Below are 26,582 nucleotides of genomic sequence, written 5' to 3' on the forward strand. Positions count from 1 at the left end.
GGCTTCCCACTAATATTGTAATGTTAAGTGAAGACAAATTTATATATTTAAAATTCTTCTGACTCACAAAAAGTTCTTGTCTCTCATGCTAACCATTGATAGATATGTCATGCTGAAAACAGAGTACATAATGAACACATCACACTAAGTCTAAAAAAGTTCAAGTAGGTAAGAATGTGAAGAAGTTATTTTTATTGAAACTCTCCAAAGGATTAARAAGGACCAAAGGATGAACTTTCATGCCAAAATAATTTGCACTGAATTAATCAATTCACATAAAACAGCAAACAATTTAAACCAGGTTATGCCGCAAATGAATGGATTTTCTCTTTTAATCTCTCCCTTAATTTATCAGTAAATATGGATCTTTACATGGCAAAAGAATAAACAAAAGACTTCAAAAACAGGTGCGCATTTCCTCAACATAAGCGTCAGCAAAAGAGTTCAAATGGCTTGCATATTTTGAAAAGAAACAATGTAAAATCCATTCCTTCATAAACAGTGGTTTGTATATGAATGCCTCAAAGTATCCATTTAAAAATCTGTGCTGCAGAAAATCCATTAAAGACAATCCACACTAAATTTTCACACAGTGCTAGAAACATAATTGAAATACCAAATAATTTACCAACAATTTTGAAAGTTTAGCTGTGGGAGGGCCAAAAATAAGGTTACTATTTATACAATTCAAAATACTTACTGCAAATCAGTTTCATCTAGGAAAGACTTGCTAGCATCTGCTTTTTTTTTTTTTTAATATATTTCAAGTATGAAAACTATGAAAACTCCCCTACTAAAAAGAAAGCGGCTTCAAAAGGGAACTTTGACTGAAAGGTGAAAATATTTAAGACATCTCTTTAATGTTTAGCTATTTGCACTTGATCATGAGATCAACATGATCTGCTCTTCGTTGCCACAGATTTGTCTKGGATGAGGATTACTTTGGCAGTGAGCTTTTGCATCTAAATATTGCAGACACTGATGTTATAAAAGTGATTGAGTATCCATAAAGAAGAAAAACACTGGTGTAAAAAGAGTAGGTTTGTACAGAAATATTTGATAAATCAAATCTAAAAACAGAAGACAAAGCTCTGAAATTTCTCTAGTTGTGAACATCRAGTTTTTTCCCAATCCAAGTCCCTCGAAGAAAAAGTAGCACCCATGTTTTGCTTAAGCCAGGAATTTGAGCATTCAACTAACAAGACTCGCTTCTCATCGCATACCAAAAAGCCTCCACTCTGTTAAAGATGTTGATGTTACAAAAATCACGATACACTCAAAGGTTAGGAAATGCTCATAACTTTAATTTGTCCCACTGTGTAGGTTAGACTAAGCCTTTCAGCAACCAGTTTGCTATACAACTTCAAGTCTGTTTAAAGTGGAGAAAGTATTTAAAATGGAAAATACTCAGCATTTCCTCTCCTGCTGCCATCACTGAACGTGTGCAATAGCATCTTATTTACTGCACACTACCCTTAACTTAAACTGAAAACAGAATTAAACTTTTGTCCTTGTGGAGTTTCCCAGTTTATAAGAGTATAGCTTTACAGTGCAGCTAAGTCTATTCAATTGTGGTTACCTGCTGCTGGAAAGAAAAACCTCCTCCCTATCCATCTGCCATYTTAACCTCAGAGTTGCCCTGACAGATAAACCAGCAGAAAACTTCTTGAACTGGTTCAGTATAGATCAGAGGAGAACAAATGCTGACACAAAGAAGGAGGCAACAGGGACAGCAGCAGGAATACCAACTGCCAACCCCTTCATTAGCAGCCATTACAACCACCTCACTCTACTGGGGAAGGGGGGAGAAAAATCAAACAATCAACAAGTATTTCTACGGTTATCTGAAATATTAAGTATCACTTCATTTCCTTCTGGAAGAAAGAACTCATGTATAAGGAAGCTGAAGGCTAGAACTATCACATGTCCATTAAGTTATAAAGCACTTCATAACTGATTTTACAAATGTATATACTATTTTTACAGCACTTTATATGCACATAAAACTCCTCTTAATTTCAGCTGCACCTGCTAAACTCTGCAAATCAGTCAAAACATGGCTAACACCATCAGCAATAAAACTCTTCCATTTGTAGATTTGCTAACAATCCTGGAACAGCATAAAAACTGTCAACAGCTCTCTAAATGTGATCACTTCCTCTTACAATCTTGTCTTGTTTTCCAGGCTTCCAAGATCTGCAACAAATGAGGCATCCATTTTATACTAAATCTGATTCAGAGGGCAATGCTCATGCTGTACAGTAGAAGAGGCAACAGGGTCAGACAGGAAACATGTTAACAAACTCTCCAAAAATATGTATACTGCGACGGAACCAAACTAAGGTTGCATATGCAGTGAATTCCTGAATGCTTGACTCTAACATTAGCTTTCTTTCAGTTGGAAACATCTGCATATTTGCTTATATCTTGTAGAAGCAATAAAGGTAGACGTATTCTGATCCCTTGAAGAATCGTCAGTAAGACTGCAGTCTTTGGACTCACAGCATTGATCTTTGCCCCTTCAGCTGATCAGCGACAGTCGCAACTAACAAGCAGTAATCCATGGCCAGCCAGAGGGAAGCAAACAGCTACAAAATCAGAGAAGTGTGTGGAAGCAGGCATCTTTGGGCTCAAGCCAAGTTTCAGAGGAAAGTACACCTGGAGTTTGAAAACTCTCTCTCTTTGTGTCTCCTCATACTACACATACATATTTTCTCTCTCTGTTGCCCCACCTAGTCCCTGCTCCCCTGCACTATGTTGCCCATCAGCRTTTAAGAAAGATTGTTTCTTTTCTCCAAAATATGGAAGTCACTTCCCTTTTGAACTTCTAGAAAATCAGCAGCAAAATTAAGATTCATATCTGCTACTACTTTTTTTACAAGCAATATTTTAAATAACGGGTAAAAATAGTGTGTATAGAACATTTTGTGTATGCAAAGGGCTTAAGGGAGAAAAAGTAAAATATAGCAATAGTTTATATTCAAAACAAAGCTATGCCAATACCTAAGCTTCAGAACTCTGATTGGCAGACTCTGTAAATGAAAGACTCCAAACACAATGTAAACATCTGTGTTGGACAGTAAGACACGAAACGCATTCAAATAATACGCAGTATTGCTATTTTCAGCTATAAGATATCTGCCTTCTACACTGCCATTCTAAAAAGAGAAAGCTATCCCTGGAGTTTGGTACAGGCTGTTCAGTATTTTGTGCAGTCAATATACCTGCTTGACATATTTAATAGTCTCTTCCAGTAGATAGAATGTGTGTTGCTACAAAAAAAATGAAACAAAAGATATAGTTTTCACAAGTTAAAACTAGCATATAATTATCTAGTTTAATATGCATCCTAAAATCCTTGTTGCATGGTTCTAATCAAAAAATTGCAAACATGGCTACAAACATCATGTCCATGGATCAAAGTACTTTCCTGGAAATATTTTAGATAGGGAAAAAAACATCTGAATATGGGACAGTGAAACAAAAAATTTGAGAACCAGAGTATATGCTTGCTAAACAAGAATTATATTTATTTAGCTAGTGAATCACCTAGAGGAGTAAATTTTCACTTCCATGATAGCAATCTTGTCAGGCTTGCAAACACCCAGAAATAGGAATTAAAGATTATTTTAAATGTAGTTATAAAGGTCATAAAAAGTCTGATTTAGACTGAGGTACATTTACTCAAAACTGAGATTCATTGAGTGGTAGCAAACAAACAGTTCCTCAGACAAATGCACTTTTTCAGTATACATGTTACAGAAAAAAAAATAAAGAAATGTGCATTAACTGGTGGTATCCACCAAGCTGCATATTAATATTCTCTTACACCAAACAGTTTGAAACAAGGGAAATGTCACTCTAATATAATTTTATGTTATGTTTCATTTGGCTAAACTGCATCTTAAAGTTGCTTTGCCATATTAAAAGATTACTACAATAATTTTCACATGAACATTTAGACTTGAGTTTTACTCCAGGACTAAATATGGCATGATTTGCTTTTAATCTGTTGAATAGCTAAAAACTGACAATTAAAAAAAAACTACAACAAGGAAAAAAATAAGTTGAAGCAATGTGAATCTCACATCATTGAACCACTTCTAATGGTTAATTGTTAGTATTTAACAAATTCAAGAGTTAATGAATCCTTGCATTCGTTCGGTCTCCCGTGCCTTAGCTAGGATGCATAAATACAAAAGACAGCAGATACTGGTAAAAGCTTCAGGACAGAAAGTGCTTGACGAAGGTACAGTTCTCAAGTGTGTTTGGTGAGAGAGTATAAGGGCAGATGCACTGATGAGAACCATTACAAGAAGAGTCAATTTTGTGTTAAAGTGTTCAAAGATGTCACCTTAAGCAGAAAAAAGCTTTAATAACGTCTTCTTAGACATATTAGGCATTTCCAGAGTCTACATCATTAGTGTTGTAATTCTAGCAGGACATCTCCATATAGTTATTGTTTGTTTCTATTTCTCTCCTGGAAAAAAAAAACAAAAACAAAAAGGGAAATCATGTTAATACACACATTGCAATATTATCTTCTTTCCCGTAGAGTAGTAACATTGCTTATCATTAGACAGTAACATTGCTTATTATAAGGTATGCCTTTCTCTAAAGCAAGCAGCAAGCTTTCAAGGAAATAGCTTCAGAATTCTTTTTCAAGGATGTTCAAGCCAACTTTTAAAAAATAATATAACCAAGAAACACAGAAGTATAGGTATTAATGGTAGGCATTAAAATAGCATACAGAGGTAAAAGTATAAAAGGCAAATATGTTCAAATGACATCCAGCTATCAAAACAAAGTTTTCTGCCATTGATTTAAATCACTTCCAATAAAATACATTGCACAAAGTGAACTGAGTAAGGAGACCAGGAAAACTACAAAGAGCAAGGAATCTAAAACCTAACTTGTCAATAAAAGATGTCCTATACAAATTTAAACACTTTACCCTCTACTCATTAGATACCTGAACAACTGAAGTACATATTCCCAGGTATCTTGTTCAAAGCCCACCAAATGTATTAGTGCTTTTAGCATGATTAAAAGGTGAAGGAGCAAGTTGGGTCAGTATCTCCTCCATATAAACACATCTCTCAAATGGTAGGCAAAGCTTACAGAATAAAACCCATCCATACATTTTAGAAGTTATTTTTTATAATGAAAATGTAAAAACAATGAGGTAGGAATGGCAGGGAGGAAAAAAAAAAAAAAAGAAAAAAAAAGAAAAAAGACCTGCCTGAGTGCAAGCCTGAATTGCAGTCAAGCTCATATTCATTACAAAGCTTTTATAGCATTGTGAGACTTAACATGTAAAGAAAAAAAAAATGCACAAACTTCATCTGTGTAATACAAACACTGATAAACGTATTTGCTTGTRACCTAAAGAACAGAACAAAAAAATTAAACCGAAAATATATTCCCAAAAGGTTAGGGGCTAAATTACTAAATGCACTGCATCTCTGCTACAGACCAACAAACTCTCCCTCTATATTACGAGACTAACAGACAAGTAACTTTTCTAATGCTTTAACAGTGCTTCTTCTAGAGCTGTTTTCTCTACTTTGTTACAGATAAACATTCAGTTACACATTAAGACTACCTCTTGGGGAGGTGGGAAAAAAAAAAAAAAAAAAAAAAAAAAAAAAAAAAAAACAACTCCCCCCCCAACCCCCTCCCCAGATTAATAAACTCTCTCTTCTCATCTTCATTACATATCTTCTAATTAGATTGTAAGGAGACACTGAGGTCAACTTTAAGAAATGAAGAAATTGACAATTTCCTTTCTTAATATGTACACCTRTTGTATAAATGTATTAAAATACCTTCTTGGAAAAGACAGGTTCCCTTCCATACTTAATATAACACCCATTTCCAATACTTTTTATTATTACATTACATAGTATGCTATAAATAGAACATAAGCATAGCAAAGGAAACCAAAATAAACAAGGAGACATTTGAAGAATGATTCCAAAGCCCCTATCATATTTTTCTGAAACTTTGTCTAGAAATTACTTAGAAAAGTTACAAATTAGCACATGATTCCAAATAAATTCTGCCAAAAAGCCAGTATAATGAAAGAAGAGGGTACATAACACTTCTACTTGTTATGAGAGTTAAGCTGATTTCCAGATACACCTTTGAGTTGCTTCAAGATTAACACCAAAAACGTAAGGCTTGCACAGAGTTTTTGTTCATTATAATCATCTCCACTGTCCTGGAAACTGTACAACTAAGACTGTACATTCTCTAGGGCAGAACTTCATATGTTCAAAGTGGGAACATTCCTTGCATTATTCCACTAGAAATCAATTTTTCCTATTACAAAAATAGATAACCATTATTTGCATAGTAAGATACTGGTTCAGTAATGTGAAACTGATACTATTRGTCATTAATACAAACCGATACATTAATAGCACACCCCTAAGCTGAAAACACATGATCATTGGCCTCATGCCTCACTATGCATGTAAGGCATGCAAAAATAGCCTGCTTAGAGAGCAATAAGCTAAGATGTGTCTATTTCTTCAACTGAAAGAACTGCATAAAATACTGAAGCACATTATTACAGTATTAAGTGGAAGCCTATGAAACTTCTATCTTACCGAAATACCATATTTTAACTGTTTTTAAATACTCTCTCTATATTAGTAATATCATTAGGTCCTGTCTATCTGCAAGTATGACACGCACAACCACAGAGAGAAGCTATCTGCAAAGCTTTTCTCTGCATCCCACACCGCAGCACAGTAAACAGTAACCAACTCTGTGTTTTGTGTGATCCCCAAACTCAAAATACATTTAATTTCATAGAAACTCAAAGTAGAAAGGGAATGATATCCTGTTTACCTGTTCCCCATGGATGAAATAAAGAAGGACTTCAAGTCCACTTTGAATTCTTGAGGAAAAAAGGCAAAAAAAGAGGTGGGCATGGGGGCAAAAAGACCCCTTTTGTGTCTTTTCAGAGTTCTGCATTACTACATGCATATTTAAACAGTCAATCAGGCATAAATCTGATATCTTTCATCAGGGGCAAACAATATGTTCTTCAGCTATATTGGTATCAATGGTATTTACCATTCTGTACAACAAGATGGAAGAGATAAAACTCAATTTCCTCAAAATGCCGGAAGCAATATTATGCTCAAAAACAAACAAAACCACCCACAGACCTCATTCACTACCACTGTCTTTTCCCATCTCAAAAAGGATGGGGCAACCAAAAGCAGAACACACACACACAGAGCATTTTGGTTCTGAGAGTGGACAGAACACATTTGTCCTAGGCCTATCTGGGTTCTACCACATTTTCCTTTCACCCAACATCTCTTATTTACTTCTTGCATTCAGATGAGCAAAATCTTTGCCAAATATCTTCCAACACTCTAGGATAAAAAGCATCTTCAGTCAATTCAAGTTCTCTGCCAAAGGCCATTGCGACCTGTGTCGCTTCAGAATTTGCCATGAACAGTGAGCTTTCCCAGCTTTAAGGGGAGTTTATGACCAGAACATAGAGAGTAATTAGCATTTGACTTACAGCTATGTGGGAATGCAACAGCTGGTTAACAGTAACTGCTAACTATACACCATGTGGTGAGCAGATTTCACAGATGCCAACAACTTTCTACACAAACAAAATCAAATGAAGAAGCAGCTAAAAACACTTGGGCTTTGGAAGCATGCATCAATCTAGAATAAACAAAGATATGGAACTAACAATGTAACAACTGGGTCTGAATTCCCAGGCTGACTTACTTTAAAGTTTGTGATTCTGTGATTCTGCTCTCTAAATTCGAAGCATTAACTGAATGATCTCGTGCTGAAAAGTAGCTAAGATATAATTTATCTTATAAATTAAGAAAATCTCTACAAGGTTTCAAAACAGATGTTTTCGTTATAAGGCACTAAGATAACATAACACAATGTTTTACATAATTCTTTTGACAAAAAGGAAAATGAAAAGAGGATGATTTTTAGTAGCGAAAATATATTTACATTAGATTGGTGGCCTACTAAAAAAGCTACTGCAGTCCTCAGCTGTATTTTTTCCCCTCAACACCCCACAAACCAGATCATGGCTGGGGCGTGGCAGGGGTAGATCAGTTTTTTGTTTTTTTTTTAAAAAAAAAAAAGTAAGAAGGATTTTAGGACTTTCACTTTTCTCTCTTTTTTTAAATAACAGTTGGAAATGCAAGCATTTCAGGACGTCTACTTTAAAGGTTATCCAGCATTGCTAGCTTACACAACCAAATTGCAGAGTTTCCCCACAACCATTCCAGCAAAATGAGCTATATGTACAAACCCCAGAATTTTGCCAACTTTTGGCATCTTGCTGCAAAGTTTAAAATATTCGTGCCTGTCTGCTCCCCTCTACCAAGGGGTTACAGTCTTAAAGCAGCATCAGAAGGAAATATATAGCATTATCTTAGTTGTTTCAGCGCAGACCTGGATTTAATCTTCACCTTAAAAGCCATGTTCATCTGCAGTGTAAGCTAACATGTCAGACTGCATTCAGTGACGAGAGGTACAGGCACACATTCCCTCCACCAACTCTGCTACATGGAGAGAAACAGCTGGCAGAAGCAGAATAGACAGCAGTAGAGGTGGGGAGAAGAAACAACAGTAAAGTTCATGAAGTCTCATTAACTAATGACATCAGCCATAATCTGCAGTTTGTTGCATCCCAGTGCATCGTTACAAACGACACAAACTTTAGAACTAGAAAACCACAATGAAGAATAGATTGAGAAAACTGACAAAATACTAGAGATAATTTACTCCATGGCAAGAATCTCATTGGCTCTTAATCTAGAGTATACATGATTTTAAAATTTCAGTAATAAAGTGAGGGTCCTTTTTAACTTCACACTCAAATTCCATAAGATAGAGGGTAAATCTGCTGAAGATACCGATTACTTCCAAGCCAAATAAAAATATTCAAATACATTTTTTCTGAACAGCAACTCTGGTGAATTCCTGGAAGACAAAAGATGGAAAGGATCTCTAGAAGCCTACAACAGATCTGGGCAACTTCTCCCATGGTAGATGTCATCTTCTCCTTAAACATTCATTATTCTTCCATTCCTTATCTCGAGATAAAAATGAAAAGACACAGATTAAGAACGAACAAATTAAACGTAGGAAGTCTAGAAAGAGGTCTTACAAGTCCAGACAGTTCCTTTGCCTGGTAAGCCTTGTGAATTAATACTCAAAGTTCCTGCTGTTGTAGCTATTTGAACTGTAGATAGTAAATGAGACTTTCTAGCATAAATAAAATCTAAAAAAACTACAAGACCTAGACTAGTTTATTTATCCTTCACATTAATTTTGATGACATTTTACTTAATTCAGCCTCTGACACATACTTAGAAACAATGAAACAGTAAACAAATTACAATAAAAACAGTAAATAAAGTTTGAGCAGATGTATGCATTGTTAGCAAAACATAGACCCTATCATTTTATTCTGGTAATGATAAAGACAAGAACTTAATTCATTTCTGAACTCACCGCTCAGTAAGTTAACAGGCTATGAGCATTCAGAAGGCATAGACGGGGAAGAAACCTGAGTAGTTTGAAGATATTGTGTGATTAAACACCTCTCAAACAGCAGGGCTCTGTGGAAATCAAGAACTAAACTCTATGATCCAGAAAACACCCTTCCGGTTTTGTGTTCCTAAATACTTTCAGCCACAGATTATCCAATTCTAACTAAAGGTAGTATTTTCCTGCAGTGCTGTACACTGTTACACATTCCAGATACAAGTCAGTCAATCCAGCAAGGTGACTTGGGGGAGGGAGGGGTAATCAAGCTTCTAGTTCTTCATCACTGCTGTTAACTATGCAAATGTTAATAGCATACTGACTTTTATAAGCTGTCTGTTGCCAGTCTTTAATAATTGCCTTAACTGATGGTCACTGTCAAAAGGAGCAGAAAGATGACTGACACCTTTCTAACTTCTACTCATAAGCCTAAGGGCAAAACAATAAAATCTTTAGTTGCCCTGCTATGGAATCTAGAGTAGCCTTGACAGTGAATAACATTCCTTGCAGGGCCAACAAAATATGCTGAAGAAGAGTTTCTCAGACAATTTAAACCTTATCACTTATATATGTTGCAATTTGAATTCAAATTACAATCTGCCATGGAGAAACATGAATGTATTTTACCTTGATTTCATATCATATTCCATAAGAAAGCAGAATAACCATAAACTTTGTTTATATTTTCACAGTAGACCCTAAGTACAAAAGCATAACAATAATACTGATATGCAATTGTAAAATAAAGTATACCACCAGACCTCTAAAGAGGGCCACACATAGAACTGGGCTAAAAGAATTCAGGTCATCATCTAACAAGAACCCTTGTAATACATCATTTGAACTACTTTGAAGCAAGTCTGAAGTCCAGACTGAAGAAAGTCATATAGGCTGTGATTTCCCCATGCAGACAAATTTCTTCTCACTTCCTACTAACTGCAAGAAAAGCACTAGCATTCTAGTCTATTTGTTCTTCACAGAATACTATTATCTGATGACATGTAGCAGGAAGGAGAAAGCATACTAACATTGCTGTGCAATTCATGTATATTCAAGGTTTTTCTACTGCTCTATAAAAGAGAGATCTGGAATTGTTCCTTTATATTAACTACAACTTAACAATGCAGTATTTAGAAAAGGCGCAGATATCAAAGACCCTGATTAATTCAAGCATCATGTCTTGTTTTAGAGATCTACCTTCATGTTTAAGAACACTCAAGAATTAGATTCCAGCGACTGGTCTCTGAGCACTAAGGTGAATCATTTGGGTGATATTCCTAATTTTTCTGTTGGGGTCCCTATTTTACAGGACAAATTAGTCATTCTAATCTCAGATTGACATAAGACAATTTAATTCCACTCAGAGGGTGAAAAAAAAAAGACTCTAAATGTTTGTTGTTTTGATTCTTCAGGCAAGAAGTTCAAACCAAAAAGAAAGAGAACAATTAGTTACGGCTACTTTTAAAAGAAAAGTGCAACAAGATCCAAGCAAGTCCTTCTAAACTACTAAGACCACCTGTGAGTTCAATTACATTCCATCTCTCATTCAGCAGTCCAATGCTGGACTTTCTTTTGCATCATCTTTTTTCCTCACTACAGAAAGAAGGGTACCACCACTTCTCAAGTCCTTATATAATGATCCAATACAATACTGACAGCTTCTTTTAATACCTATACCTCTCAACATTATCCCCATCCTTCAATTTTTTTTTATTTTTGTGAACAAAAACAGCTCTCAAGCCAAACGCACAGAAAACATGCACATCTGAAATCCATATATATATAGAGACAGAGAGTGCGAGCGTGCACAAAGGAACATACAGATCATTTTTAAGTGTTTCCAAATAACTAAGGAGAACATATTAGCAAATGAAGATATGGTAACTTAGCAAGCCATCACAGAACGAAAATTTTGGATCAATGTCTAAAAGTACTTTGTCCAATTCTCTCCTCCCAAGACTAGGGGCACATACTCATCCTATGAACATCAAGGAAGCCAAAATGTGTTTTCTGGTTGTACTTTTTGACTTTAATGGCCCTTGAAACCTCATCAAAAACATATAAGTAATGCACAAGTTTAAGATACTAGCTAACCTGTTTTATTTACTGTTTTGAGACCCTTTAAGATATAACTACCCAACCCTGAAAAACTGTCTGACATAACTAGCATTTAGCTACATGCAAAATGCTGGTCAGCAACCTGGTTTGACTTGTCCTTTGGTGCTGTGAGTATGTCTGTATCTGACTGACATGGTAACATAGTAGTTGCAAGATTTGGGAAAGAAGGAAAAGAAGAAGAAGGGAAAAAAAAAGAGTTCACAGTTCTCTTAAAAAGTGTTTCTTGACTTTATTTAAAAGATATTTATAATAGACAGCAAATCATGCACCAAGAGAGAAATGTTCTGCAGTGGAAAGGAGTTATATTGTTAAACACAGCAGTCTGATGTTACCCTATTATCAGAGAAATTGAAATTACACTAACGTCAGACTGTGGAAAAAAATTAAATGTCTCCTTTTGGGAATTCGGAATTCTTGTACAGTTAAAACTTTCTATTACAAGATATGTAGTACAATAAGAGGAAGCTAACATTTTAAGCTGTTATTTACCTGCCATTTAAAGACTTCCTGAAAAAGTACAAACTTCAAATCAGAAACACGCAGATATATGCTGATTTTTTTTCCTACTTCCACTAAGATGAAAAGTGATTATTTTTGTGAACCACTTCATTCTACTGCTATTGTTAGTATTTTAAAATTCTACAGTTACTTGGAACCATTATCTTTTTTCTATTATATGGTACAAAAAAAAGGTAGAATTCCACACTAGAAAGTGCCAAAAAGGTCCAAGAAGATCCTAACATAATAGATGACCACAAGCTAACAAGCCACCAAATCAAACAGTGGTAGAGAAATCAAATGCCCAGTATACCAACTAATTCTGAAATGGAGTTATCAAATTTGAGTATGATTATCTTTAAAGATAAACAGAAGTCATTTTGAAAGTTTCCAGTTACCATGCTTTTATTAAAATTGCATTTCATTTTGACCCATGTATTTACTGAAGACCAGTACATAACTGCTAATCCGTAAGATTTATAACTTCTATTCCTTTCCTAATGTAATTAAGTGTTCTTAAAAGTCGCGTTAAGACTTCTGTTCCATTTGTGTAGATCTCATTGCTAACACTTTCTGTTGAAAGACTATTCAACACTTTTTTTTGAATAATCCACACACAATTGTGAAGATTTCCACTAAGTAGTAATTCAAACTAAAGACTTTCCATTTCAGATTTCTTCAACATACTACCGATAGAACACATGAGAAACATGGCCAATATCTTTGCTGCATTGATGAAAAACTACAGCTCCTGCACATTTAAAATAGGACATTCAAACTTCAGATCTGAGAAAACAAAAAGAATGATTACTGAACAAATTTCTTTCCGAAATTAACTTTACATACCTTACCCATAACATCAAATAATGGTAAACAAAAGTTTTACTATTCATGCTTGAAAAGATTAACAGTAATTTGCAACTAACCTTTATAGAAAAGCACAAGCTACTGAAGTTCCATGTTAATCACAGCCTACACACCAGTTTTACAAGTATTTAGCCATATTTTAAATAAAATACAATGCTAAGTCATATTTAAAATTAATTATTGATCATCCTGAGTTGTTAAAATTAAACTTTTACAGTGAATTATTTTAAATAAGTTACTTGAAATGATGAATAGTTAAATTAAATTAATAAACCACACACTGTTMTGTTTAGATCATTGGCTTTAAGAAAGTTTGCTGTCACCTATGCAACAACAAAATACTAATTGAACTTTAAGGAACATGTAAGTGACTACTACCATTCAATGTAGTTAGTACTTTATTAACAGCAATAACCACATTTTTCATGACAAACATTGGAAGCAAGAGGATCACTACAGTTGCCACAGACAATAGGCATGAACTTAATTTACGTAGCATACACAGTTCTACTGGTGGTAAGTAGTGCACCAATTTAAACACAACTCCAAAAAAACCTCCCTGACACTAGGTAATAAAAGAGTACTTAATTAACTATAAACTAGAGTTTATGATACTAATTATCACATTCCAAACTATTTTCGAATCATAAATGAGTCAACAATTGTACATTTACAAAGACTGTGTGACAGCTGTGTGACAATACGACAAGAAGAAACTTATTTAAAATCAACATTCAAATGTACAAGAATGATAAAGATGACCTCTCAGTAGTTGGCATTACAATTTAACTTGGACTTCCTGTATTTTAAGCTCACATTAAATTGCTTAAGGCATATTTCAAATGCACCTACAATGAAAAGACCTCACACCTACAAATGCAGCTCTACACTAATATTTTACAATTTGTCAAAAAAAGCAATTTGTACAGTACTATAGAAGAATCAGTGCACACTACATAAGTATTGTAACAAATAGGCTATCTCAGCAGTACTGAGAAAGGTAGCTGTCAAATAAGACAAATGTGGATTTCAATACTTGAGTCACGGATACTGTATGATTCCCTGAGGATATTAAAGGCAATAGCAACATTCTTTATTACACAAAATATGCATAATTACAATAATCTACACCAAATCCTACATTAAATGTTGAATTTAGTACTTTGATTTTTAAGTTTAGCATGCATAAACACAAACAATCCATGCTCTCTCTAGTATAATTTACATTTTATTCCTACTATAGTGGGAAGAAAACCACAAAACACTATTCCCCTGAGTTATTAATGTATGTCTGAGTTATGATTCCTTCTCTAACTTCTTTCACAAAAGCATCGATTTTGGAAATTAGAAGTGACTAAAAGCCCTGAAAATGGAAAAAAGTTCTGAGAAACATGAAGACTATAGATAAATATGGTAATCTTACTCCTTCTGAAACATTACCAAAAAAGTTGTACTAGAAGCCTGAAAATGTCAAGATATTTCTCTTACACTAAATATCAGTTAAGAATGTGCCTTCCGCCATCATCAAGATAGCCTGAAAGTAACAATATTGAGGGCACATTAATTTTTTTGGGAAAGGAAGGAAGAAGACATTCAGAAGGCACTACACATCCACTGATCTGAGACATTATTTTAAATAACGTTTGTTTCTCCTGTAACTTCATGTCCTTTTCTGTGACATTCAGTAACTCTAAAAATCCCAACTAGATGACTTCAGTTATGGATAATACACTTAATTCAGCTTTTGTTTAGTCCTTTAAAGCAAAAGATTTCAGAAGTCAGCTTACACATGCATATGTCAGTATTGTGGTTAAACACATATCAACATTAACAAAACAGTCACAAGAACTTAAATCTTTTCATTAAAAGCCAGTTATATCAAGTACAGACATCGTGGTGAAAAGGTATGACTTTTTGATTCAACATTTACATACCAAAGACTGCTGTATGAAACAATAAGGTTACCAAGAACAGAAGAACAGAAGGAAAGCTACTATAACGATATTGATTCCTTACCCTACGCATGGCTTCCTCCTCCTCTTGACGCTTTTCATAATGTGCAAAGTCATCGAAGATTGAGGTGGTATGCTTGAAAGTAGCAATTATTTTAAGCACTTGCTTGGCTTTTTCTAGGGGTACCTCTTGAGTGTCCCTCGAATTGGTAACTGGTTTGTTGTCATTGTTTTCCAAGCGAATATGCCGCAGTTGGTTATTGGGAACGTCTTTGACAAAGATCCATTTGACATCAAACTTCCCCTTCCACTTATCCTGAGACCAGACTCCAGCATATGCATTGTAGTCCACAACAGACTTCATCTCAGCCACTCCACAAAAGTGTCCACTGCCATTCACACTGAAGAGTAAATAGAGCGGGCCTTTTCCATTCAGCGAACGGTAAGCAGCATCCAAACGTTTATTACCATGTTCAGTACTACACCAGATAGAGTATTTAATGGAGCGATGAATATCGTCCTCTGAATAACTTTTGATTATAAACACGCGTCCATTCTTCAGATTCCAATCGAAGTCTTTGGGATTATAGTTGTTTATGGCCTTTAGTTTCTCCAGCACTGGGTGCACTTCCACACCAGAAGGTGAGGAGCTGACAGATACAACACCTAAAGCAAAGTTTTCAYTACCAGCTCCATTGTTCTGGCTAAAGCCCACACCTCTATTACGTGGAGCTACCCAGCGGTTTTGCAGCTGTTGCTGCTGCAATTGGTGAGGCTGGGCCTGCTGCTGAGGTCCTTGTTGCTGCTGTGGTTGCTGTGGCTGAGGCTGCTGTTGAGGCAGTTGGCTTTGCACCAGTGGTGGTGGTTGAATTAATGGCTGAGGCTGCTGGATTATAGTCTGAGGAGGCAGTACTGGTTGGGCTGGGGGTGCTTTTACCACTGACCCTTTGTCATCCCAAGTTCCAATATTCATGTTGTGTTTTATAGGTGGTGGTGGCACAGCAGGGCCCCCAATGCCCACATTACCTTTAGGCTTGAGTTTCGGCTGAGGTTTAGCAGGCTTCCTTGCAATGGCAGCCCATGAGGTTGGTTTAGGTGCTGAACTGCTAACTGCGGGCACACTGTTTGCTGCAATGCTTGTCATACCTGTACTGCTCAGAGCTGAACCTACAGTTTTTGTTACAGCAGCTGTCATATCTCCACCAATTTTCAGTCCAGTCATGCCTTGCTCAATGCTGCTAATCCCAGGCACCTTGCTCAGAGTATCACTGCCAAATCCAGCCTGTCCATCTGCTATAGCTCTCCCAAGAGAACTAGGTGGATAGCCATAGCTGCTGCTGTAAGCAGAGCTTTGTGTTGATTGTCCCTGAGATCCACTTGTCCCCCATGTAGAGAAGTCAGCATTCCCAGGAAAAAAGTTAAATCCATGCTGCCCAAGAAATGGAGGGGTATTTCCTAATGCCCCAGGTTGACTAAACACACCATCAGGTATATAATGGTGTTCACCATTACTCATCTGTCCATAAGTTGTCAAGTATGGCATTGGAGGGTCACCTGCAGTTGACCATGCTGCTTCGCCTAAAGAGTATGGAAATCCAATGGATGGAGCATAATAACTAGGCATGTATGGGTCTGACATTGGTGGATAGCTGTTACTCTGCAAGAAAATAAAACRAAAAATCAGCACTATAAACAAATCTGCTCAAGACAGCAATTGCGCAACATGGCCCAAAATATTTTTAAGGATTAGATGAGTGAATTAAGTTCCACTACTCTTCCCAAGGCAACAAAGATGAACAAAGTATCTTTTAGATGCAGCGATTACTTCTCAAGGGACCTTCTGAAAGCACTGAAGAGCTCCAATCTTAATGAATTATCTTTATATTCAGTTAGTCAACTAGGTTTAAAATGTCTGTCAACAGTATAAAGAAAATACCGAGCTTTTTTTTTTTTTTTTTAAAAAAAAAAAAAAAAAAAAACTACTACTGCAGTTTTATAAGTATAAAACATAGCTGCAACAGTGATTTTAGATTTGGTATTCTTGTTTTTATTTTTTTTTTAATCAAGTCTCTCATTTGTAATAGGAGACAACTACCAGAACACTTTGGCAAAGATGACATGAGGATGTCTATTTGTTTCAGGAGGAAAACATTTAAACTATAACACTTTCATACTATTCAAGAATGGACATTAAGTACAACCTGTGGTCTAGCAGTATGATATCTGCTTGCTAAAATCATTTTCCACTCCCAAGACTCCTGGGAAAGCAAAGCATTTACTTCTTTGGAAGATAAAGCTTCAGGACACTTGAAAGGCTACCCACATATGACTTCTGGTATTATTTTGAAAAAATATTGCACATTATCATCCTCTAGCTCATGCTTCCCTAATGTTGTACTACTTCAATAAATAAAAAGGCAGAAAAAAAATCTCAAATCCTTTTAATAATTTGTACTTTCCTCCTCTCTCAAGACCAGCATGACTTAGAAATTTAACTTATAGAATATTCAACTTCTGACTACAGAGACAATTCACAGCTCTGAAAATAAGTCATTAACTTTCTGGCAGAAGAGTTATACTAAGTTTTAGCAATATAAAGCTTCTATTCAATCTATTATACCATTTACTGTGAGTACTACTCCTACCAACTTCAAAGGAAATGATGTCCAGGCACTTAATATTTTCTCAGAGCCAGCGAAACTGTTGTTTTGAACTACATTCAATACATGATGAATTCATTGTAAATTTAAGATGTGTGGTTTTGGTTCCCCCCCCCCCCCCCCCAAAAAAAAAACTTCTTGTAACTAAATCTTTCTGAAATCAGAGCACAAGCACAAGAGCAACAGACACATCATCATGCTTTTTAACTCTTTTCCTAAGATCAACAAAAAAAAGTCTTTACCAGTTTAAAATATGATATACTACTGAATTAGTATATTTCAATGGGTACTCAGGCAAATAAACAACAAGTAAGAAAAAACATGCAAAAATTAAAGTCTGGAAGTCAACTGAACTCTGAAATTAACTTTGAGATAGTAAACAATGTTCACTTACCTGATTTGTCTGGCTACTTAGATATGGCTCAAAATCATCATCATTTACTGCATCCTTTTGATGAATCGAACCGTTTTGTACTGAAACTAGAAGTAAATCTGTATTAGGTATACTATTCAAAATCTCTATGACATAGTTTCAATTTAGCTCAGAGTTTCTGATCACTTGTACATTGAAATACTTGTGCTTTCTTGAGACCAAACATTTTATTACTAAGTATCACCTTGTTAAATTTAAACAAAATAGCTCATCCTGTCTGTAAGTCCTCCAATTAGATCTCAGAAGAGATCTGGAAAGAGAGCAGATGGAATTCTGGACTATTCTTTCTCAGACTAAACAGATGAATAAAAGCTACRGGCACACCTTCTTTGGAGGGCAGTATATCCAGCATTTCCAGAAGTACCAGACTAAGCTCAAGCATAGATATCAACTAGATTATACACATTCAATAGGTTCAGGGAAAGTTGCAACACATACCTTTCTCCTGACAGTGGAGGAGACCACCAAAATAGCCAGGAGGCACCACTATTCTGGCTATCTTCATTCCCTATTTCCTATATAATTATTATACTGCACTGCATTAGTGACATCTTTGACGCTCACAGGGAACAGCAAGACAAAAGTAAGAGTTCAAGTCCCCAAGGGTGAATACACTCCTTTCTCCACACATATGTCATTATACATTGGAACCTCTTCCCATCTATTACCTTTGATTTCAACCAAGGCATCACACATACCTGGGATTTTCTGGCTGCCCAAATTACTTGAAGTATCTCCCCATCCCCATTCAACTATTACTCAAAGCCAAACTGCACAAATTTCCACCAAGCTCCATTGTTTCCCATGAGGAAAGTAGAAGCAGGACTTCAATTATCAGGCAGGTGATTTGAAATTATACAACTGAGAAGTAGAGGTTTGCTTCTCAAGAATAAATGACTGCTTTTTCTGAACACATTTTTTTGATTACTTATCAGTAGATTGGCTGAAAGAACATGTTTTAGAGTGATAAACAAGATGCACCAAGAAACTAAGAAAGCAGAAGTTCCCACAAAACAGTGTTTTACTCTGACAGCTAGAGCTGCTTTCAGCTGACAGTTTTCTCTTTTTTGTCTAAAGTTTCTAAAATTACACACAGCCATGTAACTAAACTTTCCACTTTATTAGAGTTAGTGTTAAAGTGTATTTTTTGTTTGTTTTTCTTAAGCACACAAAATTCACACTGCAAACTAGCTGGTGCCTAGACCAAGTCACTTCAAAATCTATTCACAATTTGATTTTAAACAACTCTAGAACAATCTGTCTTCAGGGAATGTAACTAACTGAAAAAATGACAACGGAGTAGATATAATTAGAAGAAATAACCAACATTCTGGAAAAAGAAAAATTAATTTCAGACAATAGTAAGAAGAGCTGAAAATTCATAATTTAACACAGAACAAGAGAAGATTCATTCCAAAATAAATATCTGGTGAGGAGGAAAGCACGTTTTATTTTATACCTTCCTGGAGTTTTGAAGGTCAGAACACTGACATTTCAACTTTCATACAAAAGTACAGTGTATTTGCATTATTAGCAATAGCCAAATATGATCAGAAGAAAATGATGAAGGCAACAAGTTTTAAAATGTGACATAAAAACACTTTTAAATTAAATAATAAATTTAAATTACTATTASTTTTCCCCCATAAATAAAATGGTGTATTTACAGTCTTAAATGGTTTTAAATTTGCACACAACAGGAATGTTTTAACAAGCTGGAATGCTACATTCCTTTTTGTTTGGCTCAGTCACACAGGAGGATGATCCACAAAGTCTATTGTCCATGCCACTTAAAAATAATACCACTTAAGACTTAATCAAATAGTACAGACAGAAAAATCCTCAGATACAATTCCATGGTAATAAAGAAAGTACATGAAGGAACACAAGTTCCTTAAAAGCATGCAACCACAAATAAAGGAATAAACAGCTGCATGTCAAGACTAGAATGCTATCAGAATTAATCTCTTCATACTGACAACTAATATTCACAAAATGTGCAATCTTTACTGTTTCAGARTCATTTAAATGTTAAATTAAATTACTTAGAATATTTTTGTAAATTTGTTTGCTTTTTTTATTCTGTATTCAGATTYGTCAGTGATACCAAAATAGTTCTGCACTGCTATATCTTTCCTAGTAAATATATATATATTTCTGAGTGAAAATAGCATCAGGGAAAGCATGTTGCTTCGGTTTTTCATTCTAACTTTACCTAATGTGTTAATAATGAAGAATGTAGCCCACTCATACATTTAACAAGAGCAAACAGATTAAGATGCATGCCTCATGCCCAAAAAACTCACATTAAGTGTTCCAGTTGAACAGGGCAGTGATGAAGAATACTAATTAAAACTAATCTACAACTAAAAATATCTATATAAATCCAAACTTGAAAATACTGTACACTTCTGTAAATACTTTGAAAACATACAGTTAATTARATATTGGGAAAACACAAACCATCAAATACAGGAACTTATAGCTTATGTTTTTTAATAGCTACTATCCTTAGAATAATCACATGCAAAATGCACAAATGATGGCCAAAGGCAAAAGAATAAAGTTTTCATTAGAAGATGCCATTATGTCTTGATTAATTTTGAAGATAAATATTAGAAGAAACCCATGACATCTCATTCTTGTTTTAAACCTAACGCTTATGTTTAAACCTCCTACAGAAAAGAAAAAATTTGTATGTATGAAATTTTTCCTTCACACACACATATACACAAATGAAAGACAAACAAGACAGTAGTTTCCTATCATACATGTGACATGCAAACACCAAGCTAAAGAAGTTTAGCGGCAGGGAAGTGTTTGGGAATGCCTGTTTTTTCACCACAAGACATCATTTTGATTCATACCAGTTCTGACATCTTCTGTCAACTTCTATACACTTGACATAATAAGAAAACCTTCAAGATGGGATAATTTACTCATTCAAGTCTCTGAAATACTGAAATTAGTATCTGGCACACAGAATTACAGTACCATTCTACATCCTAGAACTTCAATACCGTAAATTCTGGTCAGGGAAAACAATGTTTTACAGCAATTTTTAATTGGAATAAAGCACCAGGACTATTGTACTAGACAATAAAATTCATGTTTGCCTATTTCACTTTTTCCCCAACATGAAAAATACAACCCTTCTTGCATACAGCCTCACGCTGCTCACTCACGTTCACTCATATGCTCTCCCAGACACGTGAACACTCTTTTACCATCCTCTTACATATTATCACCGTCACGCACAGAATGAACTTCTTAGATTAGTCTGTCAACTCAGTATATCTTCTTTCAAAGCCCTTTTAAGCTAGGACAATATCATGATGCCCAAAAAAGATACTGTCTGCTAACAYGTGGGCAGTAAGGATTGCCGATACTGACTTAATTTATACTCTTGAACAAGTCTCCAACCCAAAGCCTAACTGCAATAAAGTGTTACAATCTTCAGACTCCTTTGATCTAAAACTAAATCATAAACCAATTTAACACAATATCTGTATAATGTCTATTTCGGTAGAATTGAGCAGATAATTGTATTGTTTCATTACAGTTTCTTTCGAGGTCCTATTCTCCCTAGTATCCTAGTAAACAGTCGTTATTTAACAGGATGCACCCTACGAAAAATTCAAGTTCAGTAATGCAGAAAACTCTTTAATAAGTAAATCCTAAGAACTGTGTTTTTGTTTAAACATTCAGCAGAATTTACAAATTATAGCATGCAAAAAATCTGTTAACATAAATGTGTTAAAAGTAAAGCTAATGTGTTTTCCTTCTTAAACAGACTGCAACAATGCCCAAAATATTTAATACTTCTGTTCCACTTCAAATATATGGAGTATAGTTCAAAAGCAACTTGTATGATTCTCAAACAGGTACACCTCAATATCATCAAAATCTTCAAAATGATAAAATACAAAGAACATGAAGCCACAAATCACTTACTCAAATGGATCTGATTCTTTGTTCTCACTTAAGAGCAATGTGGAAGGTATAAACACAAGCAACTTTAAAGACACAAATAGTTAAAAACTTCATTCTGAGAAAAATATAGAACTATTAGAGAATGAAAGAACAAGTATTTAAGAAACAATGATCAAGTAGAGGGCAGTTGAGGAAATAAACACAAGTACATATTTCTCCAAATGCCTACTGGAATGACAAAGAAACAGGCTGAATCCAGCAAGACTTAGGAACCACATACAATAGTATAAGTGATATATGTAATTAGAAGCAGAAAATCTGCACAGAGCAAGAGTAAGCAAGTTGTGGATAAAATTAGTGCCAGTTCATGGAGAACAGATTAATTCAGATAGAGAACTATTGGTGCAAAGAATACATAAATTCCAAATAAAAAAAAGATCTTATTCGTATGAAGAAATAATAAGTATATTGAACACAAAACAGATAGCTGTGTGCACACTACTTTATAGATCAGCTTGCTGAACACCTAGAAAATAAATGGCCACAAGCATATTGAATTGGCAAAAGGAATTCCCCCAATAAAATGTTATTTTTTTATACAAGAGAAATTCCAGACAAATTGCAAGATATAATCTGAGATGCTATTTAGAACTGATTTGCTAAGTATTTTAGAGGGAGGAATATTAATTTGTTCAGTACTTCTGTGGGAGAGAAGAAACCCATGAGCACAGTATTTAAAAACTAAGAAAGGTGTTGACAGAAAACTGAAAAAGAAGAAAAGCAAAGGGTCTAAGAGAGATGTTCTATACTGAAACTAGAATAAATAGAAAAGCCAACAAAATTTCTGAGAATAAATAGGGTGATGTGTTCTGCTCACAGATATGAGCAACTGAACAGTCATGTGGTTGTTGTCTTTCAAGCTAAGGAAGCTGTTCAAAAGATTCTTCCTGATGATTCTAGTACACTGATCCTATTCATTGTACAGAATGGCTCAAGGTGTACTTAAAGACATCATGCAAACATATCACTGAAAGCCAGATGAAAAGAAATAGCTATGTTATCTTCTCACTTGTTTTATTTCGCAGGTTAAAATTAATGTAATGAGAGATCATTTTAAACTGATGTACCCTTGTGCCATAGAAAAAAAGCTGGAAAATAATAATCTAGTATACAATTTCCTGTCATCTTGCTCAGAAAGAAGAGACATCCTATAGCTACATCTTCTTCATGTTATTGAGGACACATTAACCTCCATAAGCAGCAGGATCAAGGATTTATACAAAATAAAAGGAATCAACTTACCTTTATTTCCCTGTCCTTTAGGTCTCTGTATATAGGAAAGTGAAAAAAAAGCAAAACAGAAAAGTACAGTTAGAACTCTCTAACACTTACTTCAGGATAATTCCACTTATTTGTCAGCTCTGTTCTTTTCAACTTAAGTATCAATTTAAAATATTATCAAACCATGCTTATGTAAAAATCCAGCAAAATTATTTCAAAATGCAATGAATTTCACTGAAAACTTTTGAAATAATCTACAGTATTTTATGGTATGCAAAGGTTAACTGGTGATGAAAGCCTGAACAACAAATTAATTCTGATCCCCCCCCCGAGAAATAAGCAATAAACACTGTATAAAGTAACTGAACAAAGAAAGTTTAGCAGTTTAAGATTATTGTCAATGCTAGAACTTTATTATCATGTCATCTTTTAAACTGACTGATGAGTACTTATCACTGAATAACCCAAAGTGTCTTGCTTTTCAGATATACAAAGAAACATAGTTCAACTTGCAATATTACTGTATGAGTTATGCATTCCTCATCTAGATGATTATACTGAGAAAATGATACAGTCTCTGAAGCTTTCACAGAAGAAAATAATACCTTAAGGAGGGTGGGTTTTTCTTTTTCTAGGATTAGTCATTACAAAACACTGTTAATCTGCCATGCACTAAGAAATATTGCAACAGTACAAGTTACAGTATCCTTAAATCCTCCATAGCAAAACAAAATAGCTTAGAAAAAGAAATAAACAACAGCTAGCCCATGAGAAGCAAACTCATCTTCTCACATACAATTGACTAAGCACAAGTGCATCTCACGGCTTCATCACTAACAATTTTTAGTCTTGAAAATTCCAGATTAAGCGATCTGAAGGTTTAGGGTAGATAAGAAACATCCACCACCATCTTGTTTCTACATGCATCTACCTGAGTTATCACGTGTCTGGTTTAATACATCCCCATCTAAAGCTGCACTGGTTAGTCACTTCCCTCCCCCTTCAAGAGAAAAAAAACTCCATAACCTTTAAAAACAAACAACCACCTCACCTCTCGAGATATATTTCACCCAGAAACAAAAGCATGCAGAGACCAACAAGAGACATGAAACTGGGCAAGCTAGGAAGAAACAGCCCCCATGTAAGACAGAAGAGCAATGAAAAGCAGAAAGACCACTGAACTAGAAATAAGTGCATACACGGAAACTGGAGAGTAGTATGCAAAGAGACAAAAGAAACAAAACATCAAAGGCACAGAGTGGAAAATAAAAAGGGGAAGGAGGCTACAGGGGCAAAACTTTTTGGGAGTGTCAGCAGTCCAACGAGTAAGCGAAAAAATCAAGACAGAATAGCATCTGGCAGTTAAAGAAGGATAACAGAGACCCTATCAAGATAAACAAAAAAAAAATCCTAAGCCCTAGGTGAACCAACAGGGGTATACACTGCTCTGTGTGTGGCACAGAACATGGAAAGAAACATAAGATGACAGCTGGAAGAAGCAGAGGCCGCAGGTTAGGGCAAGGAACAGAAATGAGAGACCCAGCGAGGGAAAAGGGCGAAGAAACGGGCGCGAAGGCAAAAAAATAAAAAATAAAGGAAAAGTCAGGAGGRAAAAAAAAGTGCTCAAAGGAGATGGGACTGGCAGCAGGGGACCGCGGGAGCTCGGCACGAAACCGCTCCCGCAGCGTGGAGCCCCAGAGCGCTCGGCCGGGCGGGCTGGCTTGCGGGCCGAAGGGACACAAAGCGGCAGAGCCGCGGGGCTGAGCCGGCAGGAGCAGCGGGCCGGGAGGCGAGGGCGCGCGGGGAGGCGCGGAGCCGGGCCCCGCGGGCGGGGAGGCGGAGCGGCTCTGGCGCGGAGCAGCGGTTATAAATAGGGGCCGCCAGGGCCGGGAAAGGAGCCCGGCAGCCCGGGCGCCGCCGGCTGCGGCTGGTCGCCGCTCCCCGCGGCGGCAGGGCGCCAGGGAGGAGGCCGCGAAGCCGCGCCGCCCCGGCGGCGAGCGAAGGTGCAGGTGGCCGCCGCCGCGGCGCCCCCTCCCCCCCGCCAGGGCTAGCGACGAGGCAGGCAGGAGGGAAGGGCGGGGAGCGCGGCGGGCGCTCGGCCCGCCCCGGCGGTACCTGGTCGACGCTGGTGGCTGACATTCTTCACGGGGAGCCGCGATCCCCTCGCTCCGCTCCCGCTCCGCCTGGGCCTCGAGTGATTCCGCACACAGGGACCGCTCGCCCGCCCGCCGCGCCGCTCCGCTCCCCTCCGCCTCCTCCCCGCCGCCGCCGCCTGATTGTCGCCGCCGCCTGGGCTCGCCGCCGCCGCCGCCGATCGGGGTCCCGCTGGAAGGAGCCGGCCGGCCGGACGCAGCGCCGCTTCCCCCCCTGCTCCGGGCTCCGCTTCCCCACAATGGCGGACGGGCTCCGGCTCCCACTTCCGCTCCGCGGCGCCCTGACCTTCCGCTCCCCCTCCGCCGGCGTCGCCACTGACCTTTCCCTTCCCGTCCCCGCCTCCATGTCACGTGGGGATGGAAACAGCCCCGCGCGCGCCCGCTACCAGGGACTCAAGTTGGGGGGGGGAAGGGGCGGAGTGGCGCCGGAGGCAATTGCGCATGCGCGCGATTCGGCTCAGGCGGAAGGAGCCCGCACGCTGGCTCCCTCCCCCTCCAGCGAGCAAAGACTGCGCATGCTCCGAGGGCACGGCTGACGAAACCTCGGGGGGGGAGGTGAATAACGTGATTGCACTGCGCATGCGCTGAGTGGAAGCGGTGGGGTGGGTCGCGGCTGCGCATGCGCGCGGTGGCTGGCTGGGGCGTCGGTGAGCCGGAGAACCGTTTGCAGGGGCGGCGGCCGTGGAGGCGSTTGTGTCCGAGCTGCACTCTGCCCAGGGCGCTTCCCTCGTCTCCTGCGCAGGGAGCTGGCTTGGAAGCTTTTTAACCCACGCACTCCGCTGGGCGGAACGGCCAGCTGCCCGGTCCCGGCGGCACTGGGGGTGGCGCCCGCCCAACGGCGCTGCCGTTGGTGGCCGTTAGCGCCTGCGGTGGCGGGCTCCTGTCTCCGCCCTGCCGCCGCCGCGGCCTGCGCGCGGGGGGCAGTTAGCSGCCGGCGGCACCGCTCTTCGGGGCTGTACGCAAGGACCTGGAGGGAGTTGCTGTCGCTCTACTCCAGCTAAGATAGGCGAACCTGCAGCCTCCACCCGGCTGTGCTTGTGAATGGGGGTGTTACGTGCTCGTAATCTACTTTGTTTGGTGGGGTGTTTGCATGAAATTTGAACTAGCCTGTATTTGTCCTTTGATACAGGTTGGG

At 37.6% G+C, this 26,582-nt stretch overlaps 1 protein-coding gene across 1 annotated transcript; it reads right to left on the reverse strand.

Moving 5' to 3' along the window:
- Positions 1–159: 159 nt before the first annotated feature.
- YTHDF3 (YTH N6-methyladenosine RNA binding protein F3) lies at positions 160–25,736 on the reverse strand. Its single transcript, XM_085313541.1, has 5 exons — positions 25,410–25,736; positions 23,316–23,340; positions 18,042–18,127; positions 15,052–16,644; positions 160–4,480 (listed from the first exon to the last, which is right to left on the reverse strand). Exons 1-5 carry the CDS (start codon positions 25,431–25,433, stop codon positions 4,457–4,459), a joined length of 1,752 nt encoding a protein of 583 aa, XP_085169667.1. The 5' UTR covers positions 25,434–25,736; the 3' UTR covers positions 160–4,456.
- Positions 25,737–26,582: the final 846 nt, after the last annotated feature.

This window comes from Rhea americana, unplaced genomic scaffold (assembly GCF_003343005.1).
Source record: "Rhea americana isolate MKP2758 unplaced genomic scaffold, rheAme1 scaffold_39, whole genome shotgun sequence".
Lineage (NCBI taxonomy): Eukaryota > Metazoa > Chordata > Aves > Rheiformes > Rheidae > Rhea > Rhea americana.